The following is a 21898-nucleotide window of genomic DNA, read 5'->3' as shown; positions in this document are numbered from 1 at the left end:
AAAAATTTGTGATTTCAGCATGTATGATGCTGTTAAAATCATGAGGCGATTCCAGTGATCATGAGGCAATTTTGACAGAAAATCTGTAATTTTAGTATGTCTGATGCTGTCAAAATCATGAAGCGATTTTTCCAAATCATGAAGTGATTTGACAGTAAGTGTCGAAAACGATTTTGTGAGATCATTTCTTATGTACCTTGCTATTTTTAACACCCCTAGGCCCTCTAAAATTATTGTAGGACCAATATAAACAATCTAATTAAGTTAGTTCATGATAGTTAACAATGACAGAGGTGTGGGTCTAAAATAATTGTGTTAACTTTCCAGTAGTCTTGGTTTGACGTGAAAATCTTTTGTGGATAATTTAACATGTTTTTTTTTACGAAGATGTATGAATGAATTATTGTTGTTAAATATGATGTTATTCATGTTAAAGAATTGCGAGATTATGATGCGAAGTTGATGTTGCTGTTGTAGCATTTAGTTGTGTCATTGCATAATCATTGTCAAGCGAAGGGGGATGTAGCCTGTTAAGCCGAATCACGGCAATAGCGAAGGGAGTTGTAGCTCTATTGTTTATAAGCGAAGGGGGCTGTAGCTCTGTTGTTCTCACAACCCTAGGCCTTCCTTCATTACTTACCAAGTCTCTTACATCTTATCAAGTCTCATACTTCTGGGACAATGTCTCATCATCAGAATCAACCTCAATAAAGGCACCATCAAGGTTTCTCTTAACACCAGAACCTTTGGACCTTGCAGAAGAACCATCATCAGCAACAATAACCTTAGAACTACTCTTACCAGTCTCAACAGCAAAAGCATGAACCACCTCATCCTCACTTGCAAGATCAGAAACATCGTTGGGAAAATCATTGGTAAACTCCTACGAAATAAACAAATTGAAAGAATAAATAAAAAATAAAGAGACAAGAAAAAAGCCAAGAAGAGAATAAACAATCGCAATCACAGTCCCAACCAAACCCTATAGGAAAATCATGCATACGAACAATGAAACCAACCTTATCAGCAACATCGAGGATACTTTTCGGGGTAACGATAACATTAGCAATAAAGTCCTCAGCATGGGGGTCTTCCACATCCTCAGATTCAGGAGGCAGGGGAGAGGTTTCAACAGCAGCTTTCATTAACAAAGACTGAACAAAGAAAAATAATCACCAAACAGAATAAATAATAAGAGGGTCACAATAAATAGAACAAAATCACAAATGAAAGGTGTAACAACAACCTTGGTTTGAGTATATTCAACACCAATTGAATCAAAGGATTGAATGACAGAAGGATCGTCACAAACCCTCTTCACCTTAAAAGAGCCATCAAAAAGATACTGGAACCATAAGACTTATCCACCTTAAACAACATCTTCTCCCTCAGCTTGTTAAAAAACTCAATTGGGTAGAACCCAACATTCTCAGCCTTAAAATAAAAATAAATAAATAAATCGATGAGATTTAATCCTAACCAAACAAACTACCCAAAAATTAAACACAAACCGTTGAGGCAGCCACAACGGAACTGCAGGGCAAGTTAAGCAAATTCTGAACATCACCGTCAAAAATAACAAAAACTTCAACACTGGTTGCATCACTCACATTGATCCTAACCTGATACCTAGAATTTAGGAACCAATGTATTCAATATCATATAAAGCAATCCAAAAGCAATCAATAAATGTACAAAGGAATCAGAAGACAAAAACTAAAGAAAAATAGCAATAGCCACGAAATAAAATATTAGACAGTATACCTAGATACCATCTGGAAAAACATGTTTGTCACAACCCTTGCAGTAGTAGGCTCCGGAATCAGGAGCAACACTCCTATTGCATTTTCAAGCTGGATACCACCATTCCTCCCCATCAACAAATCCCTCAACGGTTGCATAAACAATGAATGTTCCATCTTCAGGAGTATCGTGCAATTGAGACAAAGTCTTTTTAGGATACATTCACAGAAATTTCTCTTCGACCGTTGCCCTTTTACGTGGGCCAAGTATTGGGATAGTAGAGAGATCCATACCACCAGCAAATACACTGAAATACACCAAACAAAAATACATTGAATAAATCATACGGATCTCTTAAATTTAAAATTAATCCCTAACCAAAGTAGCTAGCAGAAACACATATTAACCAGACATGAAACCTTTTCCTAACTTTGGCAACCTCTTATATCGAAGGATTGATCAAAATCTGTGTGGTATTCAAAACATTTTGAAGGGATGCCTTGTCTGTGAAATGAGAATTCAACAATCACAACACTTAAAAAACTTTTATACAATAAAGAAATAGAAGATAACGTAACCAATACATAGATAATTAGAATAAAATACCTTTGAAGATTTTCACTTTGGCAAACTGAACCAAGACCATAGGCTTCCCATCAACAGACTTCCCCATAAACTTGTTCAAAGCATCAACACATTTCCCAAAGAGTGCACACTCACACTTACCACTAAACATTGAGAAAAAAATCAAACAAATCAGCGCAATACAAATAAAACAATAACAAAAGTAAAAAAACACGTAACCAAATAAACATTTAAATGCATAATCACAACAAAAAAAGCGTCACTGACCTATCATCAGTCAATTCAAATACAACCATCTTAGTCACCTTACCATCCCTAATATATTCCCTTTCAATTGATATGGCAGTCATCAATCCAACAACATCTACTCAAAAAATCAACACAAACAAAAAAATAATTATTAAAATTACTATGTTGAACCAACATAATATGAAATGAATAGATTTACAATACAAAGATACTGGAGATACGAAATTTACCAACTAAGTAGTCATAATCATAAGTACGACCACAAACATCAGCAATTTTGGTCAAAGAAACACCATAGGTAGGAATGGTCGAACTCTTAGAGACCTGAACCTTAGTGGTCATTTGGAAAACGATCATATATGGGTGTGGGGTAGTACGATAAGAACCAACGCATGGAGCAACAGAGAAGCATCATAACTTGTAAACTTTTCCATCAGGTAGTCTGGACTGGAAAACGTATAGCAACTGCTTCCTAACACTGGCATGAATCTTGGATCCCTTTGATTTCAAACATGCAAAGAATCAAAATTAGGTCAAAATGTAAAAAAACCAACTACACACCCAAAATTAGGACAAACAAACACAGAGTTAATCAGAGCAAAAGGAGAGATTAATCACAAAATGCAAAAGAATTGTGAGAAAATTACCTTGTCATCAATTAGAACCACCTCAAGAGAGTTTCTCTAATATAGTTTCATGAATGTAGGAACCTCCCAAAGCCTGACCACATGAACCTTGATTCTCCAGCCATCCTTTCCGGTTGCAATCTCGGAAACAGGATTAAAAACATTATCCATTATCAATGAGCAAAAAATGTTCGAGGGTTTTGAGCAATGAGAAATGTGAAATGTTCGAACACAACAAGGGGGGATTTATAGGCAAAGCAAAACAATTAAATCGAATTGTTTAATCAAGCAAAGATAGGGTAAATTAAATGAAATAAGGGAAAAATTAGTATACCTAACGAATGCGGCCAAAAAATTCAAACCCACAGATAAAAAAGAAGCACCTTTTGCAGAATCTCAGAAAAGGGGTTCTAGCAAACGCCCTAAAACACCGTAAACCACACAAAAGACAAAAGAATAGCAGCAACAGCATGGAACAACTAAACACACTCAGAACACATAAAACTTACAGGAAACCAGCGCCAAACACGGAGAAGAGCGGATTTCGTTAGAAGAGGAAAGAACAGGAAAATCGGAAGCTTATCCATTGTAAGATTTATACATATTATCACTTGTCAACATACTAGTACACTTAGTAATATTTTGTCGTTAATCACGCCCACACAAAAATTGGCTCGGTCTCTACATAAATAAAACTAGGTATCTGCTTCCTTTAAATCAATTACACACAAAATTTCACAATAACAATAGTTCGACTAGTTTTCAAAAGATTTAACATAACGACAAATTTTCTAAACCTGACTAAAACAATTCAACTCTAATTAAATTTAACACAAAACCTACATTGATCATTCATTACTACTAAACCCTTTAACAAAAGCAGGGTCGATTTTTCTTAAACTTAAACAACACTTTTTTTATGAAAACTTCGATAAAGTTACCTCTATTTCTAAGATGTTGTAATGGTTCTCAAAATTGAGAATGTCATAAAATGGATAATTGTAAAGTAACAATTATATAATTGATAGATGAGAACTCAATTAAAATTGGTATTCTTAGTACATAAAAGGAAAGGGAAAGATAGAAGAAGGCTAAGTCCTAAGACTAAGTCATTACTCTACTAGAGAGTACCAAAGAGAGAGAGAGGAGAGATTTTCATCATTTTTATTCATGCCCAATATTAATCATCACTTGTCTATTTATGCACAATCCAAGCTTTTTTGATTTTAGGATTATTGTCCATTTATCTCGATCAATTATAATATTTCAAGTGTATTCCCTCAAGTGCTATTTTGGATCATAAAAGATGTTTGTGAAAATTCCCGTAGTAAGAACATAGTTTCTAACGCAAATTTTTTCTACATTATTACTATTTAAAACTTTGCATAAAAGATTCAAGTTTTATTCAAAAGTTCATGTCACTTGAAATACTAAGACTCACGACCTTAGGCTCCATTTACCTCAAAAACTAGACTTTTTTTTAACATTAAAATAGTCATTGTAGCACATTAATCAAAAGAAATCTAAGCATATAAAAGGGATTGTTTGTATATCAGCTATAATATTGTCCACTATCAACCACTAATGCAAAAAAGCGATCCTTTTTATGTCAGTTTGGTCGCATCTTAGAATATCTCGACATAGTATGTCAGTTTTCAACTGGGTCACAACACATGTTGTAAACTGATTAAAATTAGTTTTAAACGGTATCTATAATACTTAAAAGGGAATGTCAAAAAAAAGACAATGTTCACCTCAAATCCAGTGTCCACGTGTGATTTTTCATCTTCCCCGATGGCCTGAAAAGGCTTCCCGCCATTCTCATCTTTGCATGGAAGAATTTGAAACAAGTACGGCCATGTGCGTTTCCCATAAAGAAATTGAATTTTTCACGTACAATGTACTTAGTTTCTTGAAAAATATTGAGAACAGGATCCATAATTTGTAGGATTCATAAAGTACAATCATGAATTGTATTTTGTTTGTAGGGGTAATGGTACAGCTATGCCCATATGATGTTTCAACTCATTCCATCTATAAATAGGTTTTGTTGATGGTAGATTATTCACACATTTTAAAATCAAACTCGAAATACACTCTTGGTTTTGAAATGGAGAAGAAGAATGCTGGTTTGAAAACTTTCAACTCATTGTGCAATGTTAAACCTGGGAAGGATGCATGGTGCATTCAGGCAAGGGTTCTTAGGCTATGGAGTGTACCAGCTTTTCTCAATCCAAAGGATAATAATTCAGTTGAGATGGTTCTGATTGATGAGAAGGTGGTGATATTTTTTTAGCAGGAATATTTTATTATAGTATGTTTTGTTTTTAATGAAATTTATAGTGAGCAGGTTTAATTTTTTTTGCAATGTATGTATTTTTTGTAGGAATATTATGGATTATTGAAAACATGATTTGTATTTTTTCTATATATTATTCAATTTCAGGGTGGAAAGATCCATGCAACCATAAGAAAGCAGCTAGTTCATGTGTTTGAGTCCCGGATAGAGGAGGGCTATACATATGAGTTTTCAAATTTCTTTGTTGTACCCTGTTTTGGCTCTTATAGGACCGCCCTTCATCCGTACACACTGGTTTTTCAGATGAAGACCAGGGTTAAGAAGGGTGATGGTATTGTTATATCCCGTTATGGTTTGTCCCTTACTAAGATTGAGGAGATATGTGGGTTTACCCAGGATTATGATTATTTGGTTGGTGATATTAGGGTTTGTATTTTTCTATCTTAATATTGAAAAGGTTTAATTTTGTTGAATACGTTGTTGTGGATGGATTTGTTTTTTTTAGATGTGATTGGGCTGATAATTGGAATGTCTGCTGGGATGGAGTATATTAGGGATGGAAAAATTACAAAGATGATTGTTATTGAATTATCTGATGAAAGGTTTGAATATTGTCCTGAATGCAACTTTTTTCAATTCTTCGTTGTAAAGCTCGTCTTATTCCTTACATCTTGATTTGATAAATGCAGTGTCAAGTGCAAGTGTGCTTTGTTTGGAGATTATGTCGATGACTTGAAGAAATTGATAATGTATCAGACAAGTTTTCCATGCAAAATGTCATTCACACAACCAGGATATTGGTTAATCCAAAGATATCTGAGGCTGAAAAATTTAAGAACATTTATGAATGTTCCATTTGGTATTTTGAGTATATGTAAGACTGTAATATATGTTGCTATTGGTTGTTGATTTTTTTATGGTTGCGTATAATTGCTGTGAATGGGATAGAAACCTCAGTTGAAATTCCAGTTATTGGATCCGGTGCCAAGGCTTCTTTGGAGTATGAGTTTCTGAAGTCTTATCCTAAGAAAACTATAGGTCAGTTGGTCAATGGTGAAACTGATGGGCATTGTGTTGTTAGTGGAAATGTTGTTGGGATATGTGAGGGTGAAGATGGGTGGTATTCTGCGTGCAAGTGTCATAAGAGTGTGATACCAGACTCTGGTTCTTACTACTATAATTCTTGTGCTAGGCATGTGTTCCATGTAATTCCAAGGTAAGTCTTCGTACCCTTTGAGGTTAAACATTTGATTTTTATACTTGTCTATTGTTTGATTTTTATTATTGGGTGAATATCACACTTGGTAGGTTCAAGGTTAAGTTGGAGGTGAGCGATGAAGAATCCCAGGTTGTGTTTAGGCTAAAATATGGTTTTGGTCTCTGCAAATATGCCTCGTTATGGTTTTAGTCCTTGTAATCTTTTTTTTTGTTTTTGGTCCCTGCAAAATATTTTACTTTTGAAAATAGTCCCTCCACTTTTGAAAATAGTCCCTGGAGGGACTATTTTCAAAAGTAAAATATTTTGCAGGGACCTTTTTAAAAATCAAAAGATTTTGCAGGGACTATTTTTCTAATAAATGGGTTCAGTCATAATATGCCACGTGTGCAAATCATCACAAAAGTGGGGCCAGGGATCAAAACCAAAACGAGATATATTTGTAGGGACCAAAAACAACAAAAAAAATTATAGGGACTAAAATAAAAACGAGACATATTTGCAGGGACCAAAACCATATTTTAGCCTTGTGTTTATTATGTTTGACATTGACATGAGTTTTATTGTGGAGAAGTCATGTGCTTAGTTGGTGCAGCTGCAAAGGTATCCAATTGTACTTATTTTGTAGTTTTATTTTTAAGCATCATATTTATTTTATTAAATTATTGTCTTCTACCCTTGCAGTCTGAGAATTCTAGTCATTCTCCCACCGAGTTTAAGGCTCTTATTGGCAAGAAATTGCTTTTATTGATTGATACAAGCTCTGTGTCAACATCTGCTTTTGATGGGTTTGGCCGTGTGAGACGTTGCTGCATGGATCCAAAGGTTATTAAAACATTTGAAGAAATTGGTCTTATGATAACTCCTATCAAGGTTAGTCTATATGATACGCAATTTTTGTGAGGTTTTGGACGTACGTGTTGGCCAGCTTACGAGGCAGTTGTTAGCTCAAATGTAATATGGTTTTTTTTCCAGTCTATTGTCCATAATGGGGGAGTTGCTTATGATGAATATTCCTGTGTTGATGTTGATGATAGTGATAATTCGTCAGAGGATTGCGAGTGTGTTGAGGAAACTGAAGCTGCCGAATTTGCAGATGATTGCATTGTTTCTCCCATGGATCTGAAGAACAAAAACATTATGGGTAAAGAACCAAGCAGTATTTTGAAGATGAGTTTGGTTAAGGAGTTTGAAGAGGTTGAAACACTTGAGAAGAAACACGTACTCAAGGTTGTCAAGACTGAGAAAGATTGAGTGGTCTTCCTTCTCCTACTACTCTTGCATTGCAATGCATCATTGAATAATGGACATGTCTTTGTCCAAGTTTCCTTTTGGCTTTATGTATGTTGTGTGCTGTGTTATGTAATGTAGTGGAGTAGAGTATATCTATTATTGAAATAATTGGTTTCCTAGTGCATTTAACTTGTGTTCCTTGTGTTTCAATTAATGTGTGTAATCGTAAGATATTTTGATGCAATCCATTGGACAAGAGTTCCAGGGCTAATGTTTGTATTATGATGAAATTTGTTTAATATCTTAATGTTTTAATGCAATATGATTTTCATCATGTTTTCTCATATAATTTTGTTTATTAAGAAATATTTAAATGGGATTGCATTTATAAAAAAGTTTAAGACTAGTGGATATCAATATTAATATCTACAAGCAATATTTACCACATAATATTTAAGATTAGTGAGTATCATTATTATGTTTATGTATTTGTGAGCATTATAAATTTAGACCATTTCAAAGTTAATTACTATTAATTTTGTAATGTATATAAAAAAAGTGTTAATTAAAAAAAAACAAATTTGACAATCATTTAGGATAATCATTGAGATGTAAAATAGTTAATAGTTCATAGACTAACGTTTATCTTCTATAGATATCCGATAAATCTTTCATAATTATATTGTCTTTCCATTTATTGAATCTTACATTATTATATAAAATTAAAGTTGTACATCTTTTTTGTAGGCTATTGTAGATGTTATGAAGAGTACTCAATTTAGTCTACTAGATACAATTTCTTACATGTTATGTGTCCTATACTACCTGTTGTTGTATCAATTTCATGCCTACCCTATTTAGCCATATGTACTTTCATCTTTAAAAAAAGGTCATATGTACTTTCAAGTGAAAGTCTACATTGACTATTCATTTAATGTGTTGTTTAATTGATGGTTGGTATTTGATTTACCAAGTAGTGATCTTTATGCGAGAATTCTTGCTTTATTGTTGTCTTATGTCATCATTAGCATTTGCATCACGTGGTAGCTGAAGATAGTGGACTTCTATTTAAACTGGGTGTTATTGAATCATATATTTCTTTTCCATCCACCCCGTTTAATCTAGCTTATCCCATTTTTGGTACTTACCTTTCGTGTATCGCACAAACTTTGGACTTATTAGATTTATGGATTGCATTGTGGGATCTTCTTGTTCTTTGGCCAAACAGATGAGGAAGGAAAGGAAAGAAAAGTTAGCATCAAAACGGCATTGTTTAAAAAAATAAATAAAACAACCCAGTGGTGGTATTGATTATTTGCTATATATATAAATCTAATTTGCTATAGTACAATACTTTATTGTGTTAATGTCGTTGTTTACTTGATTTATTATCATTATGGTTAGGATTATATAGATATTTGAGTTTTAGTGTTGGAGATTATTTAAATGGGTGTGTTTTTAAGGGGATCTCTTTTAATGTGTATGCGTTGTTTTTCGATTAAGACCATTGTATAAATTAGTTTATTAATGGCTTATTTATGTATGTTGTGTAGGTATAAATATGTTTGATCAATGTTTTGAAGTTGAATTACCTCAAGGGGATTTGTCTGATCCATTGGATGTTGATGATCAGATGAATTCTTAGCTGCTTCAAGTTGGGAGAAGAAGGTTACGTTGTCTATAAAAAAAGCACGAAATGTCTTGGTTAGTTTCTGTTTGTCCCGCGTGCATATTAATGTACTATGTGGATGTAACTATCATGTACTTTATAATTTAATTGTACAAGAGTTATGTTTGCAGCATATTCCTGTTTCGGTGACCAAACATACTACAATATGGAAGTATAGTTGCGTGAAGTTAGTGAACAATGAGACTGATGTGTTCTACCCTTGTCCGATTAGAAAAAAACAGAAAGGAAGACCACAAATATTATTTGTATGCAGGATGGAAGCAATTTCTGAAAGAGGCTAAACTAAACGTAGAAGATAAGCTATGTTTGCTTGTGGATTATCCTCCTCGCAACATATATGTTGAAATTGAGAGGTTGATTTCAAATTTTATCTTTTTCTAAGTAAAGTTTTAATCTTCCAATGACCAAAAGTTTTCTTTAATTGTTTGGATGCAAGGCCAAAATGTCAAGGCGTATCTGATTATACATATATGGCTACTTTGGTGGGTTTGATTGATTGGATGGTGTTTGTTGATGTTAATGTTTGTAGTCGATGTTTCGTTTGGTACATGGAAGAAAGTTCTCTTAATGTTCCTTCTATAGCGGTTGTATGTGATGTTTTGTATTTTAAGATAAAACTTTTATTATTCTAAGGTTTGTATTTCCCACCCTCCAATGAAAATTGTAGGAGGGTAGTTACATTCTATGTTTGCTTAATGGAAGTTTTTTAATGATGTAATTTTGAAGCTTGCAAATTTTCGGCGTTCATACATGTGAATAGATGTATCGTCCAATATTCACATGGTGACAAACTTTAACCCTTTGCTTATTAACTTCTTGTGAATTTGAGAATATGACGTGGACACCAAATTTATATAAGGAATACATATAAATGGATATGTCCTCAAATATTCACATGGTAACAAACTTTAATTTTTTTATAATCAATCTAAATTTGAATCAAAGTTGATTAATATATAAGGAATTCTATTCTAAATTTGTAAGAGTTTGTTTAATTTATAATCTTGAGTGGTTAATGTAAAATTTAAGAGTGTATTTGTATTTAATTTTTAGTGTTCATAAGTTTGTTAATGGTCTCGTCTTGAATGTCAAGTATTTCCTCATTTATATATATAAATAGATGTATCGTCGAATGTTTATGTAGTAAAAAATTTTAATTTATTTGATTACTTAATATTGATTCCAAACAAAATTGATCAACATATAAAGAATACCGTTAAGATTATAGATATGATGTATGGAAAGAAGCACTTTCATATCAATGCACAAGTGTCTTTTAAATAAGACATTTTATAGATTCTATCGTATTTATTTTTACATTTATTTTTTGCATTTGAGGGAGATTTTGTAAGAGTTTTGTTTGATTTTTTTTCTCCGTTAATTGTGAATTTTTTTGTAATTTTTATATTTAGACTTTTAAACCGTTTCATTTGCATTTGTATAATTTTAGTTGGAGATGGAAATGTGCATACGTTTGTGTTGTTTCGTTTGAAAACATGATTTTTTTTATCAACAAACACGACCTTTCCAATCATTTTGTGTTCGTTGGGCCATATGCCTATAAATTTGGGTTTTTGCAAGCGCTGTATGAACCTCCCATATTTACTTTCTGTTGCGCTTGTGAAAAGAGAAAAACCATGATGAATAATAATGCAAATCATGGTGAAATCATTCTTCCGTTGCTTTTAATTTTCCTCAAAGGGATGGAAGGCGTGATCTTGAATGTTTACTATCCCAAATAATAGAGGTCTTAAATAATGATTTCCACATTATCTCGAACGATGAATCCGTTATTCATAATATAAAACGGTTAATAAATAACGTCGGTGTCCTTAAAGATTATCTCACTTATGTTGAGATGAGTTTCTGTCTTGCAATTAGGTTTTATGTTGATTTATTTTGTGTCAACATTCGTGAGTTGGACATGGCCCTTGCAAAATTTAATTTTGTTCAACAAGAGCATGGTGTTTTTGAAGATGAATTTAATTTGAAGGATCAACAACGTGCTGCAATTTCCAGTGTCATTGTCATTGAGAAACTTTGGATTGCAAAAACCTCTGTTGATGATTATATCAATAACCTTGAGGAAATACCACAAGAAGATTATGATAAACGGGAAAAAATTGTCAAAGATATTCAAGACTTGCAAGTTTCCTATTTTGAGTTGTCTGAAGCAATTGATGCAAGTTATATTAGAAGAATGAATCTTACTTCAAGGTTGGCAAAGACAAAAATGGATTATGAAGAATCTCTCAAGAGGAGGAACAATTTGATTGATGGTTGGTCTTATTTTTTTTTTTTTAAATTGTTTTTATTTGTAAAGATTGATGTAGTGGTTTTTAGATTATATTCAAATACCATTGGTTATTGTTGTAGTTGTTGAATTTTAATTGTTGCTGCAATTATTTAAGAAGATTTATTTAAATTTTATGTCAGGTTTAAACTGATGTTGTTGCAATTATAATAAAGTTTAGAATTTACAGTTATGTAATATCCAATTTTCTTCTATTTCCTTTGTTACAATTTTTTTTAAGATAACAAATAATTGAATTAGATTAGTTATGAAAGAATGAAATTCTATATTTTCAAAGATGATGATGTAATATTTTCAGTTGTTTTGTCGTCATGAACAGTAAATTCTTTTGATATTCAAATTGATGGGACAAACTTACTTTTATTGACTCCTTTTTCAACGGCTATGAATAGTTGTATGAAACGGTAACTATAACGCGTGACTTATGAACAATGTATGAAATATCGTATTGTTGAATTCCACGTTAACTGATACAGTAATTCAGTTGTTCAAAGGTAGGTCTATAAATACTCCTTCCTTCTTCTTTAGTTTTACAACAAACTTAAATTTTTTTTTTATAATTTCAATATGGGAAAGGGTGTTCTTATATGCATTTCTTTAATTTTTTTTTTTGTTATTTATAGTTATCAATGTTGAAGAGATATGAATAATTTACGTAGTAGTAATATTGATTAGTGTTTTGCAGCTGTTAGGATTTGCTTGGATCATTGCCATGTATTTTAATAGAGATTTGAACAAGTGATTGCCTATCTTTGAGAAGGTATTTTTGTGTCTGGAATTACAGAAAGATTTCACGCTAAGAGGTGGTTATGAACATGTTTATGTTGATCATTTCACGGTGAAGAACATTGTAACGTGATAGATCTTTGTTTTTGTATTAGGAAAATGGTTTATGATAATGGTTGAAATATGTTGTAATCTAATTGATATTGAAAGACATTACAATGTTGTAGATCTTTGAATTAGATGTATGTCTAATAAATATTTTGTTTACGTTGATCATTTCACGTTGAAGGACATTATGACTTCTTTTTTTTATAATAATGTTTTATGATAATGGTTTATGTGTTGAATTTCTCTAACTGTGTTACTTTGTGGTTATATGTTGTTACAATATATGTTGGGCTACCGTTTAAAAAATTCGTGTGAATTATTGTAGAGTTTTTTAATTTTATTGTACAAAATATGTGTATTACTCATGCTTAATGTAATGTAATGAATTGTAAGATTAATATGAAATTGAGATGTGAATGTTTGTTGTTGGTAAGTACGTTGTTAATCATTCTCATTAATATGAAATTGAGATGTGTATTACTCAGAGATGCAAGTGTTATTGGTCATGTATTTCTGCTTCCATTTTATGTTTGTCCTATTGTAAGTGGATTATCTGATTTTGGACCAAGTGTATCTCACACGTACCAATTGTTTGTAGCATAGTCACATAATTTGTTCATCAACCCAAAAACCGCGAATTGGTTCGTGCGAACCAGTTCCCAGTTCTTTCATGAATTGGTTCGCGAGAATTCACTCATGAATTCGTTCAATACAGCGAACCAACAAACCATGTCCAAATTCGATTCTGATGAAGCTACGCCTATTTGATTTTATGTTCAACACCATTAGATGCGCATTTCAGTCGTGAAAACGTCATTCAGATTGCAAATGTGTACACAATTCAACACCATGTCAGTAAACCCTTTTTGCAGTCTCTTTATTCCAAGCTTGAAGATGAAGTGTGATTTGGGCCTTAACCCGAATCAGCCTATTTACACACTACTACAGAAATGACATTTAACATCAGTTGAAATTGATTTTTCACATCGGGTCCCACCCGATGTAACTAAAGGTGAGGTTAAATGTCCATGACATTTCACATCGGGTTCATACCTGATGTGATAGATGACTTTCCACGTCAGGTTATTTTCAACCCGATGTGAGTTTTGTATTTAATATAAAAACACTATGGTTTTCACATCAGGTATAACTCATCCACTGATGAGAAATACTTTTACTTCACATCGGCACTATTTCCACCTGATGTGAGATCTATCTCAATTAAAAAAAAAACATTCCTTTTTTTTTTGCTGTTTTACCAAATAGGCTAGAGTACATGAGCAATTTTTTAAGGCCGGCGTTATTTAATAAAAGGAAACATACAATATACAATCAATATCAAAGATCCTACTTTTATTGATATACATTCAATATCAACAAACACAAATCTTAATAAAATATTTTAGTTCACAGTATCACCAAAGCTTCATACACACCAAGTTTACATATACAAAATTATCACTTACTAAATTTCTACCATCAATACTTCAACGACGTTGAAGGAGAAGAGCTTTGCTTAAATGTGATGCGCGAGACCAATTTAATATGCATAAAGTATATGGTATAGCCGCGGCAGCAATGCATGAGAGTCCATATCCAAAAATGCTGGTCTCTGCAAAAATATATTCACAAACTGAAATAAAGTTAAAAGTACGTTACAACACAAGTTAACTAGTACTAGTATTTTCACCATTTCTTTTACACAAATTAATTCTTCCAAACCACCTCAACTATTCATAGCTGACATTTCATATCTTTATTTAGCTACATGAATCAAAAGTATGTATTTGGGTATTCATCAAATATAATTAAAATGTCAACATTGAATCTAAGTATGCATTTGTAATAGTACTTAGCAAATATAAAGCTTGAGTTAGCACAAATTAAACTAACTAATGTATGTGGACATTTTTCTAATAAACTTTCTAAGTTTCTTGACAGAAAATCCAAACTTCATTACTCTTTGTTGAACAATCTACTCACATGAATAAACCAGAGAACTAGAGGCAGTGAAGAATCTTAGCAGATTCACGTGAATCCAACGTAACAAGCTGAATATACTAGATTAATGTTATCATAATAAATTGAGTAGGTACCTTGTAGAAGTGAAGAATCTTAGCAGATTCACGTGAATCCAACGTAACAAGCTGAAATATATACCTAAAAATTATTTTAGAGTAAATATTTGAGGGAGAGGAATAAAGAGTTGAGTAAAGATTTGGTTCTTTGTGAAATTGAATGCACATAATAATATTGACAAATGAATCCCTTACTTGCTAAGGAGCACCCTTGTGCATATGTGCTAATTCCCTTTGTTGGCATGGAACCAAAAATGTTTACATCCAATCCCAAGAATGCCACATAATACCGATCCACTATTCTATCAGTTCAACATCAAGTCTTGTGCAAAGGCAAAACAGGGCAATGTACTAGCATGTATTGCAAAGTGGTATAAATTCACTAGATATATGAAAGATAAGGCAATGGGTAGTAGAAAATTATATTTCTGAATATGAATTTATATCCATCGTTAGTGTAAAGATATTTTACACTGTCAATCCATCATAATCGTCAGATCATTAAAAATGTTTATAATCACAACTAAAAATGTGAAACCATCACGATCACCATTAATAAATTCTAATCATGCAGATTTTCATACTCAACCAGAAAAATCAATAACAAAGTAAAGAAAAATGAAAAATGTGAAACCTCTTGCTTTTGCGATCATGTCCCAAAGAAAAGCCTTTCAGTGAAAGAAGATGTCGATGATGCAATCGTCCCAACAACTGAACTTCTCTATGAAAATTCTCATAATTTCCTTTGTCAACATGTTTTGTCAAAAAAATAAATAAAACTAAGAATGACATGTATTGTTTAACTAAGAACTCACCGTCAATGTACTCAATAAAATATTTAACAATGACAGAGAGGAAAACATGAAGTCAATAATCTTTATGCTATATAATCTTGAAGGACTAAGAGCTTTTTCCTCACCATTCAATCTCACTCACAATATTAGCAAATTAAAATCAAAGATACAACAAAATGTGTGACACTGCACTTTCCTGCGCTCGTGATCACTTGCTTCCGCTAGCCCATGATCATTTGCTTCCACTCTTGAAGGAAGCATTCAACATGACACAAATAGTAATGGGGTCAAACCATAACCTCTTCACATCCTAACGACATAAACAATAGCAGCTGATCACAAACCAATCAGCAGCTAACAGAGAAACCAAGGTACACCCCAAACATGAAAAACCCTCTACAAACATGTTTATCTAAAATGAGTCTTCACTCTTTAAAGAAACATATTTATCTAAAAAATTGAAATAAAAAACTAATGAAAATGAAATCAGAGACAATATCGTTGTCCCTAAAAAGTTTGCAAGACATAAAAGTTTGCAAGAGACTAAGGTCCACCAACTCAGCGAATTAAAGTTTGAGTTCAAAGTTAGAGATGTGTTTACATTTAATTGTCGACAATATCTTGAATATAATTACTGACGGAGGGAGTCTACGAGAATAAAACAGATAAAGGCTTAAAACATTTGTGATTTGTTGGTTATGTCATGTCATGCGTACAAAGGGTGTGTGTATGTGGAATTTTTGTTTTTAATAACGACAATAAAAAAAGACAAGGAACCCTCCTCCAAAATTATTGACGTTATGTTATAATCCGAAAGTCAACACCCCGTGGTTGAGAAAAGGGAACACTATGACTCTTTTTCTCTCACAATTTCATCTTCACTTTCATCCATGCTCTTCTATATATATAAATTAAATTCTAGGGTAACCTCATCATGTAACTATACTAAGTGCTTAACAATCACACCTACCTGATTTTGTTCTTCACAAATATATGATTGAACATAAATCGTAGAAAGTATACAAGAGCTTTCACACAATAAGAAAGCTAGTTGATTACGCAATTCTTATTAACCAACTGATCATTACCAACTAATGAAAGGTAAGTAGTTACAAAAACTAATGAAAGTGAAAATATTAAGTTCATACCTTCTCACCACAATCATTACCAACAACTATGATTTCTAATCCAACACAAGCAGCTTCAGGAGGAAGAGGTATCTCTTCAAAGTTTAAAATTTTTATAGCATCAGGATCATACCAAAAGAACCCAAAATTATGTACCTAGAGAAGTATACAGTTGGTTGCATCAATACACAGAAGGAAAAAAAAATGTATTTCTCAGAAAAATCTAATTAATCAAATAAATGAAAAATCAATAAAAAAACCACAATAATTATTTCATAACATTATAATAGGCAAATTTGAATTCAACTTTATCATCGATTGCCTTAAAACCACACATAAACATATCAAAATCAAACCAACACTAATCAACTTTCCAAAATGTCAAAGCAAACTCAAAATTCACAAAGAACAAGCTGCTACTCTAATCAGCAACTATAACTCACTATTTCCTCCACCAAACCTCAAACCTCAAATAAAAACCCTCAATTTAACTTCACCCAGAAATTCCCTACAAGACCCTTAAATCTAGAATCAAAAAAACCCACTTTTTGATCAAATCAATATCATTACACAGTAACAACAAATCCAATGATCAATTTGAACATGACCCATTTCAAATTAAACTCAAAATTCAACATTATTGAGTCTTAAAGAGTATATCGACCCTATAATTCCAACACTGACACAAAAAAAACGAAAATCAAAATAAAAAATTCAATCTTTATGATAAAAAATGTGGAATTGAAAATGAAAATAGTTGAAGATGAAGAAAAAGATGGAAGATTACCGAGATCGTGAGAGTTAGGTCAATAATCGGAGCTGGTATGTGACATTGAAATCATGCTACTTCAAATCGAAATCTTTACAACAAGGTTTGTGTGAAGAAAGAGAAGAACGCGTACGGCATCCGAAGAAAGAGAAGAAACGTGATCTGAAGAAAGAGAAAAGGGAAAGTTTTAAGTTAAAGGTGTGATAAATTTCCCCTCAGGTATTATATCTGCTGATGTTAAAATTCATTGATAATTATTTTCCCCTTCAGGTATTTCTCAACTGATGGGAAAACCCTTTGCAGAGTTCACTTTAATTGCAAAAATGCCACCGCGTTGCTTTTGCCATCAAGTAATTGGTCCACTGATGTGAAATCTCTGATGTTAAATGTCTTTTTTCTAGTAGTGACAATCCCATTAAGGAATTAAAAAATACATATATTATTGGTTATTTATCAGCTAGTTTGAAGGAACTTGGCTCTATTTGGATAACCTAAAACTAACGGAACAAAATGGAGCGGAATGGAACGGAAAGAAATGTAACAGAATGGAATAAAAATTTCATTCAATTGTTTGGATATTTCAAGATGGAATGGAACTAATTTCCCACTTCATTGTTTGGAAAATGAACGGAACGAAACGTGTTATAACTTTTTTATTCCATTTTTACCTTTTAGTTTAAAAATATCAATTTGTAATCAATATATGTTTATTTTGGCATCAAGTAACACCATAATAAACAAGTACATCATAAACATGGGTAATAGGAAAAAAAAAGTTCAGTACTGATTAGTTAGAATAAACAAGTCAATACATGTTCATAATAAGCATAAACAACAAAAAGCGTATAATACTAATTAGTTAGAATTGAAGATAATTGTGCAGTGCATAACAGTGGTTCCTCAATAATTTACGATTGTTGCATAATAATTTGTCAGTCAATTTCTTTGCGGTAGTAAATAAACCTGTGGGAAACAAAATGGGAAAGAAGTAGTATGAGGTATGGGAAAGGCAAGAAGAAAGAAGACACGGTGAATAGAAGGAGAAAAAAACGAAAAAAGGAGGAGCAGTTGATGAAATAGAAAAAGTAGGGGCATAGTTGTCATTATATTATTTATGTATTACATTCCATTGGATACACCCCAAATTGGGGGGAATGAAAATTTGGCTTAATGGATGGAATGAGTTCCATCACACTCCATTCCATTCCATTCTTTTTTTGCAAAACCATACAATGGAACATGATTTTATCTCACTCCATTCCATTTCATTCCACCACTCTCCATCAATCCAAACATAGCTCAAAGGATTGGCTTTATTCATTCAATTATGTGACCTTTCAGTCACTAGCACAACCACCCACAGTTCAATTAGTTTATTAATTAACAAGTAGCAATGCCAATGTAAGTCTCTTTATCATTTTATGGTCACAAGGCTACCTCTCCAAAATAACTTTATAACACCACACCAATATTTAATTACCTATTTCATGTGATTTCGTATTTTATTTTTTGTTAATTAAATATTTTTTTATTAGTAACGTACCAATTATTATATTTGAACGTACCACGAACCCAAACAGCGTACCGACTCTGTATACCCCCCACATACCTAGTTTTTTGGAAGACGCAAATCGCGTACCCGAATTCATACCACGTACCGAAGCGAATGCCAAACCGTGTAACTATGATTTGTAAAAAGGCCTGCAAAAATCACTTTCTTTTGGAACATTGTTCTCTTTCAATACATGAATACAAATTCTGCAAGGCTTCAAATTTCATTTTCACAGCAAATTAAGCTCTCCTTAGGCAATGTTCTACTAGCTTGTGCCACTTTTCATAGCTTGCTATTGGGTACACAAGGTCCTGCATATGTGGTCAAAAATTATAGTGCAATCTCATTGGAATGCACGAAACATTCTTTTGGCTATTTCCGTAACATCCCGTTCTCTCAACAACGTAATATTAATCATAATAATCAGAGTAAATCATACAACGGAGTGCCACACTGCTTTTCAAAATTTCATAAATAGAAAATAGCTATTTATTTAAACCAACATTTAAAATATCTTAAAAACTGCAGCGGAATAATTCTTTTAGAAAATATAATTCAACATCAATGTAATTCTTGGCACAAAGGCCTCAAGATAATAAACATTATTCTCAACAATGATAAACTCCATCAACAAGGTCTTTTCAAAACATGATACATAAAAGAAATGAAGAAAACATTCGCGACGATCCCCATCCTAATATGTATCAGAGCCCTAGACACTTGAGCCAACCAACCTACAAGCCATCATTACCTGCAAGTTACTCATACGAATGACAACATTTTCAAGCAGAAGGGGTGAGAAACACATTCAATAATAATAATAAAATATAATTCATCAAATTAATGAAACAACAACATCTCACAGCAGGCATCATTAAGAATGTATATAAACGTATACATATAGCACAACATAATCATCTTCAACAACAATGAACAACAACAGCAACAACTTCGTTATCAACAACTACACCGACAACTCGACAATGCGACAACGACGACAACAACTCGACAATGCAATAACGACAACAACTAATGCATCATGCATGTGGTACCAATCTACGTGCGTTGAATGCTAAGCATTCCAGGGCATAAGCCCCAAACAATTTGGATGGTTAAAGCATCCCAGGGCATAAGCCCCCAACAGGTGAATGATAAACATTACAGGGCATAAGCCCCCAACGGTTTGAATGATGAACATTCCAGGACATAAGCCCTCAACAGAACATGAGTATGCATATGGACTCGACTTGTGTATATCAACATACAACTTCAACAACGACTACAACAACAACATATGTGCCTACAACAATTATGACACACTCCCCAACTTCGACATTAGACGATACATCAACGTCAACAACGGAAATCAACAACATAGCATATATATAAATCAATTACATTCATCTCAAAGTCCAAAACATCCTTCAAAAGCAATTAAGTTTGGATCAATAGGACATAAGCCAAATACCCATGAAACACCTCAACTAAATCCCTAACACTTAAGTTTGAAGTTGGGAAACCAACCATAAGTTTCAGGACTAACTTGGGATTAGTTATGCTAAGTTTTCTTAAAGTTTTCTGAAGACCCACTTGGACTATTTTTATCATAACTCGAAATCTACAAATCTTTTCCACACCAAACCAAGGCCATTATAAAGCTAACTTAATTATCTACAACTTTCATGTTTACACCGAAAGCTAATTCAAAACAGAAACGGACACAAAAGTGAGTGTTTTCCAGTTTTTGGCTGACAGGAAACCGGGGCCCGATTTCAGCAGTTCGGGGACCGATTTTTGTCGAACCCAAAGCTGAAAAATCAGCTCAGAATTCGGGGCCCGATTTCGGCAGTTCGGGGCCCGATTTTGGACATTCACAGCTTACGGGAAAGATCAATTTTCACTCCAAAAACCCAATTTTTGATCCCCCAATCACCCAAAATGAATTAGAACAATGTTTACAGGTTCTATATACAACATAACAACCAAAACCACATAGAAACATGCATCAAACAACACAATTCATCATATTTTCCTCAATTAACCTAAAACTTCTAAACCTAAAACCAAGAACACAACAATTCATCAAATTTCAGAATTATACATATTATTAGTGAAAGGAATCCCACCCTTACCTTAATTCAGCAAAACGAAATGAAAAGCTACATCAATTGATTCCTTCCTAGCTCTCTTGGTTCTTCTCATCCTTCTCTCAAAAACTCACCTTTTTCTCAATTGCACGTGAAAACAGTTTTTGTCTGACGTTTTTTTTTTTACTCAAAACTATAACCTCTCCTTTTCTCACTTAACTCCCACTAAACTCACATAATTACTACTTAATTCCCATTAACCAAAATAAATATATTTCTATATTATTTCTATTTTATTAAATAACAAAACAACATATATTTAAATAAAACACATCACACCCAAAAGTCATATATTTCACATAAAATCATATATATAACCAATCAAGTCATATAAAAATATTCACACATTTACTAAAAATAATAGAGTAAAAATGGGGCGCTACAATTTCTTTGGCTTTGCGATTGAAGTTTCTGTTTTTTCTATCGGCTTGGCTAAGCTTGTTGGCAATGGTAACTTCAGTCTCTATTCCTTTGTTGGAAATGGTAACTTCAATCTCTATTCCTTTTTAGCTGTTATTTGGATATATTCATTCACAATGTGTATATTGGAGTGGCCTTTGTTGATTTTGATAGAAGTATTGATTGGTAAGCAACCCATGGAGAGAATTCTGAACTTTCTTTCAATTTCACAACTCTGTAGAA

The 21898-nt window shown here is 32.8% G+C and overlaps 1 protein-coding gene, 2 long non-coding RNA genes and 1 pseudogene across 5 annotated transcripts; 1 reads left to right on the top strand and 3 right to left on the bottom strand.

The window, feature by feature from the left end:
• Positions 1 to 1024: 1024 nt before the first annotated feature.
• LOC146906294 (replication protein A 70 kDa DNA-binding subunit A-like) lies at positions 1025 to 3374 on the bottom strand (annotated as a pseudogene).
• A 1939-nt stretch (positions 3375 to 5313) lies between these two features.
• LOC146906293 (uncharacterized) lies at positions 5314 to 7972 on the top strand. The gene is made up of 8 exons (XM_085728786.1): positions 5314 to 5484; positions 5650 to 5917; positions 6008 to 6104; positions 6192 to 6361; positions 6451 to 6718; positions 6811 to 6850; positions 7403 to 7591; positions 7694 to 7972. Exons 1-8 carry the CDS (start codon positions 5314 to 5316, stop codon positions 7970 to 7972), a joined length of 1482 nt encoding a protein of 493 aa, XP_085584912.1.
• Positions 7973 to 14116: 6144 nt separating this feature from the next.
• LOC146906292 (uncharacterized) lies at positions 14117 to 17953 on the bottom strand. 3 transcript variants are annotated; one of them, XR_015020543.1, is made up of 5 exons: positions 17576 to 17953; positions 15502 to 16944; positions 15063 to 15218; positions 14886 to 14949; positions 14117 to 14401 (listed from the first exon to the last, which is right to left on the bottom strand). It is a non-coding gene; the product is annotated as an uncharacterized LOC146906292 (long non-coding RNA). The 3 variants fall into 3 exon arrangements; XR_015020542.1 differs by having other exon boundaries at positions 15063 to 15971; positions 16810 to 16944; positions 17576 to 17948; XR_015020541.1 differs by having other exon boundaries at positions 15063 to 16944; positions 17576 to 17952.
• A 1707-nt stretch (positions 17954 to 19660) lies between these two features.
• On the bottom strand, positions 19661 to 21325 carry LOC146906291 (uncharacterized). Its single transcript, XR_015020667.1, has 2 exons — positions 21242 to 21325; positions 19661 to 19860 (listed from the first exon to the last, which is right to left on the bottom strand). It is a non-coding gene; the product is annotated as an uncharacterized LOC146906291 (long non-coding RNA).
• Positions 21326 to 21898: the final 573 nt, after the last annotated feature.

The sequence above is a fragment of the Medicago sativa genome, chromosome 7 (genome assembly GCF_051527215.1).
Source record: "Medicago sativa cultivar Bolivia chromosome 7, Bolivia_mono, whole genome shotgun sequence".
In the NCBI taxonomy this organism is placed as follows: Eukaryota; Viridiplantae; Streptophyta; class Magnoliopsida; order Fabales; family Fabaceae; genus Medicago; species Medicago sativa.
Note: the sequence above shows the minus strand (reverse complement) of the source record. Positions and strands in the feature narration are given on the sequence as shown.

Excerpts from the sequence above, each read along its gene's own strand:
- LOC146906293 (XM_085728786.1), top strand. The coding sequence starts at position 5,314 with ATGGAGAAGAAGAATGCTGGTTTGAAAACTTTCAACTCATTGTGCAAT. Across the intron at positions 6,362-6,450 it reads ATTTATGAATGTTCCATTTG|AAACCTCAGTTGAAATTCCA; the intron begins GTATTTTGAGTA and ends TGAATGGGATAG. Across the intron at positions 6,719-6,810 it reads GTGTTCCATGTAATTCCAAG|GTTCAAGGTTAAGTTGGAGG; the intron begins GTAAGTCTTCGT and ends CACACTTGGTAG.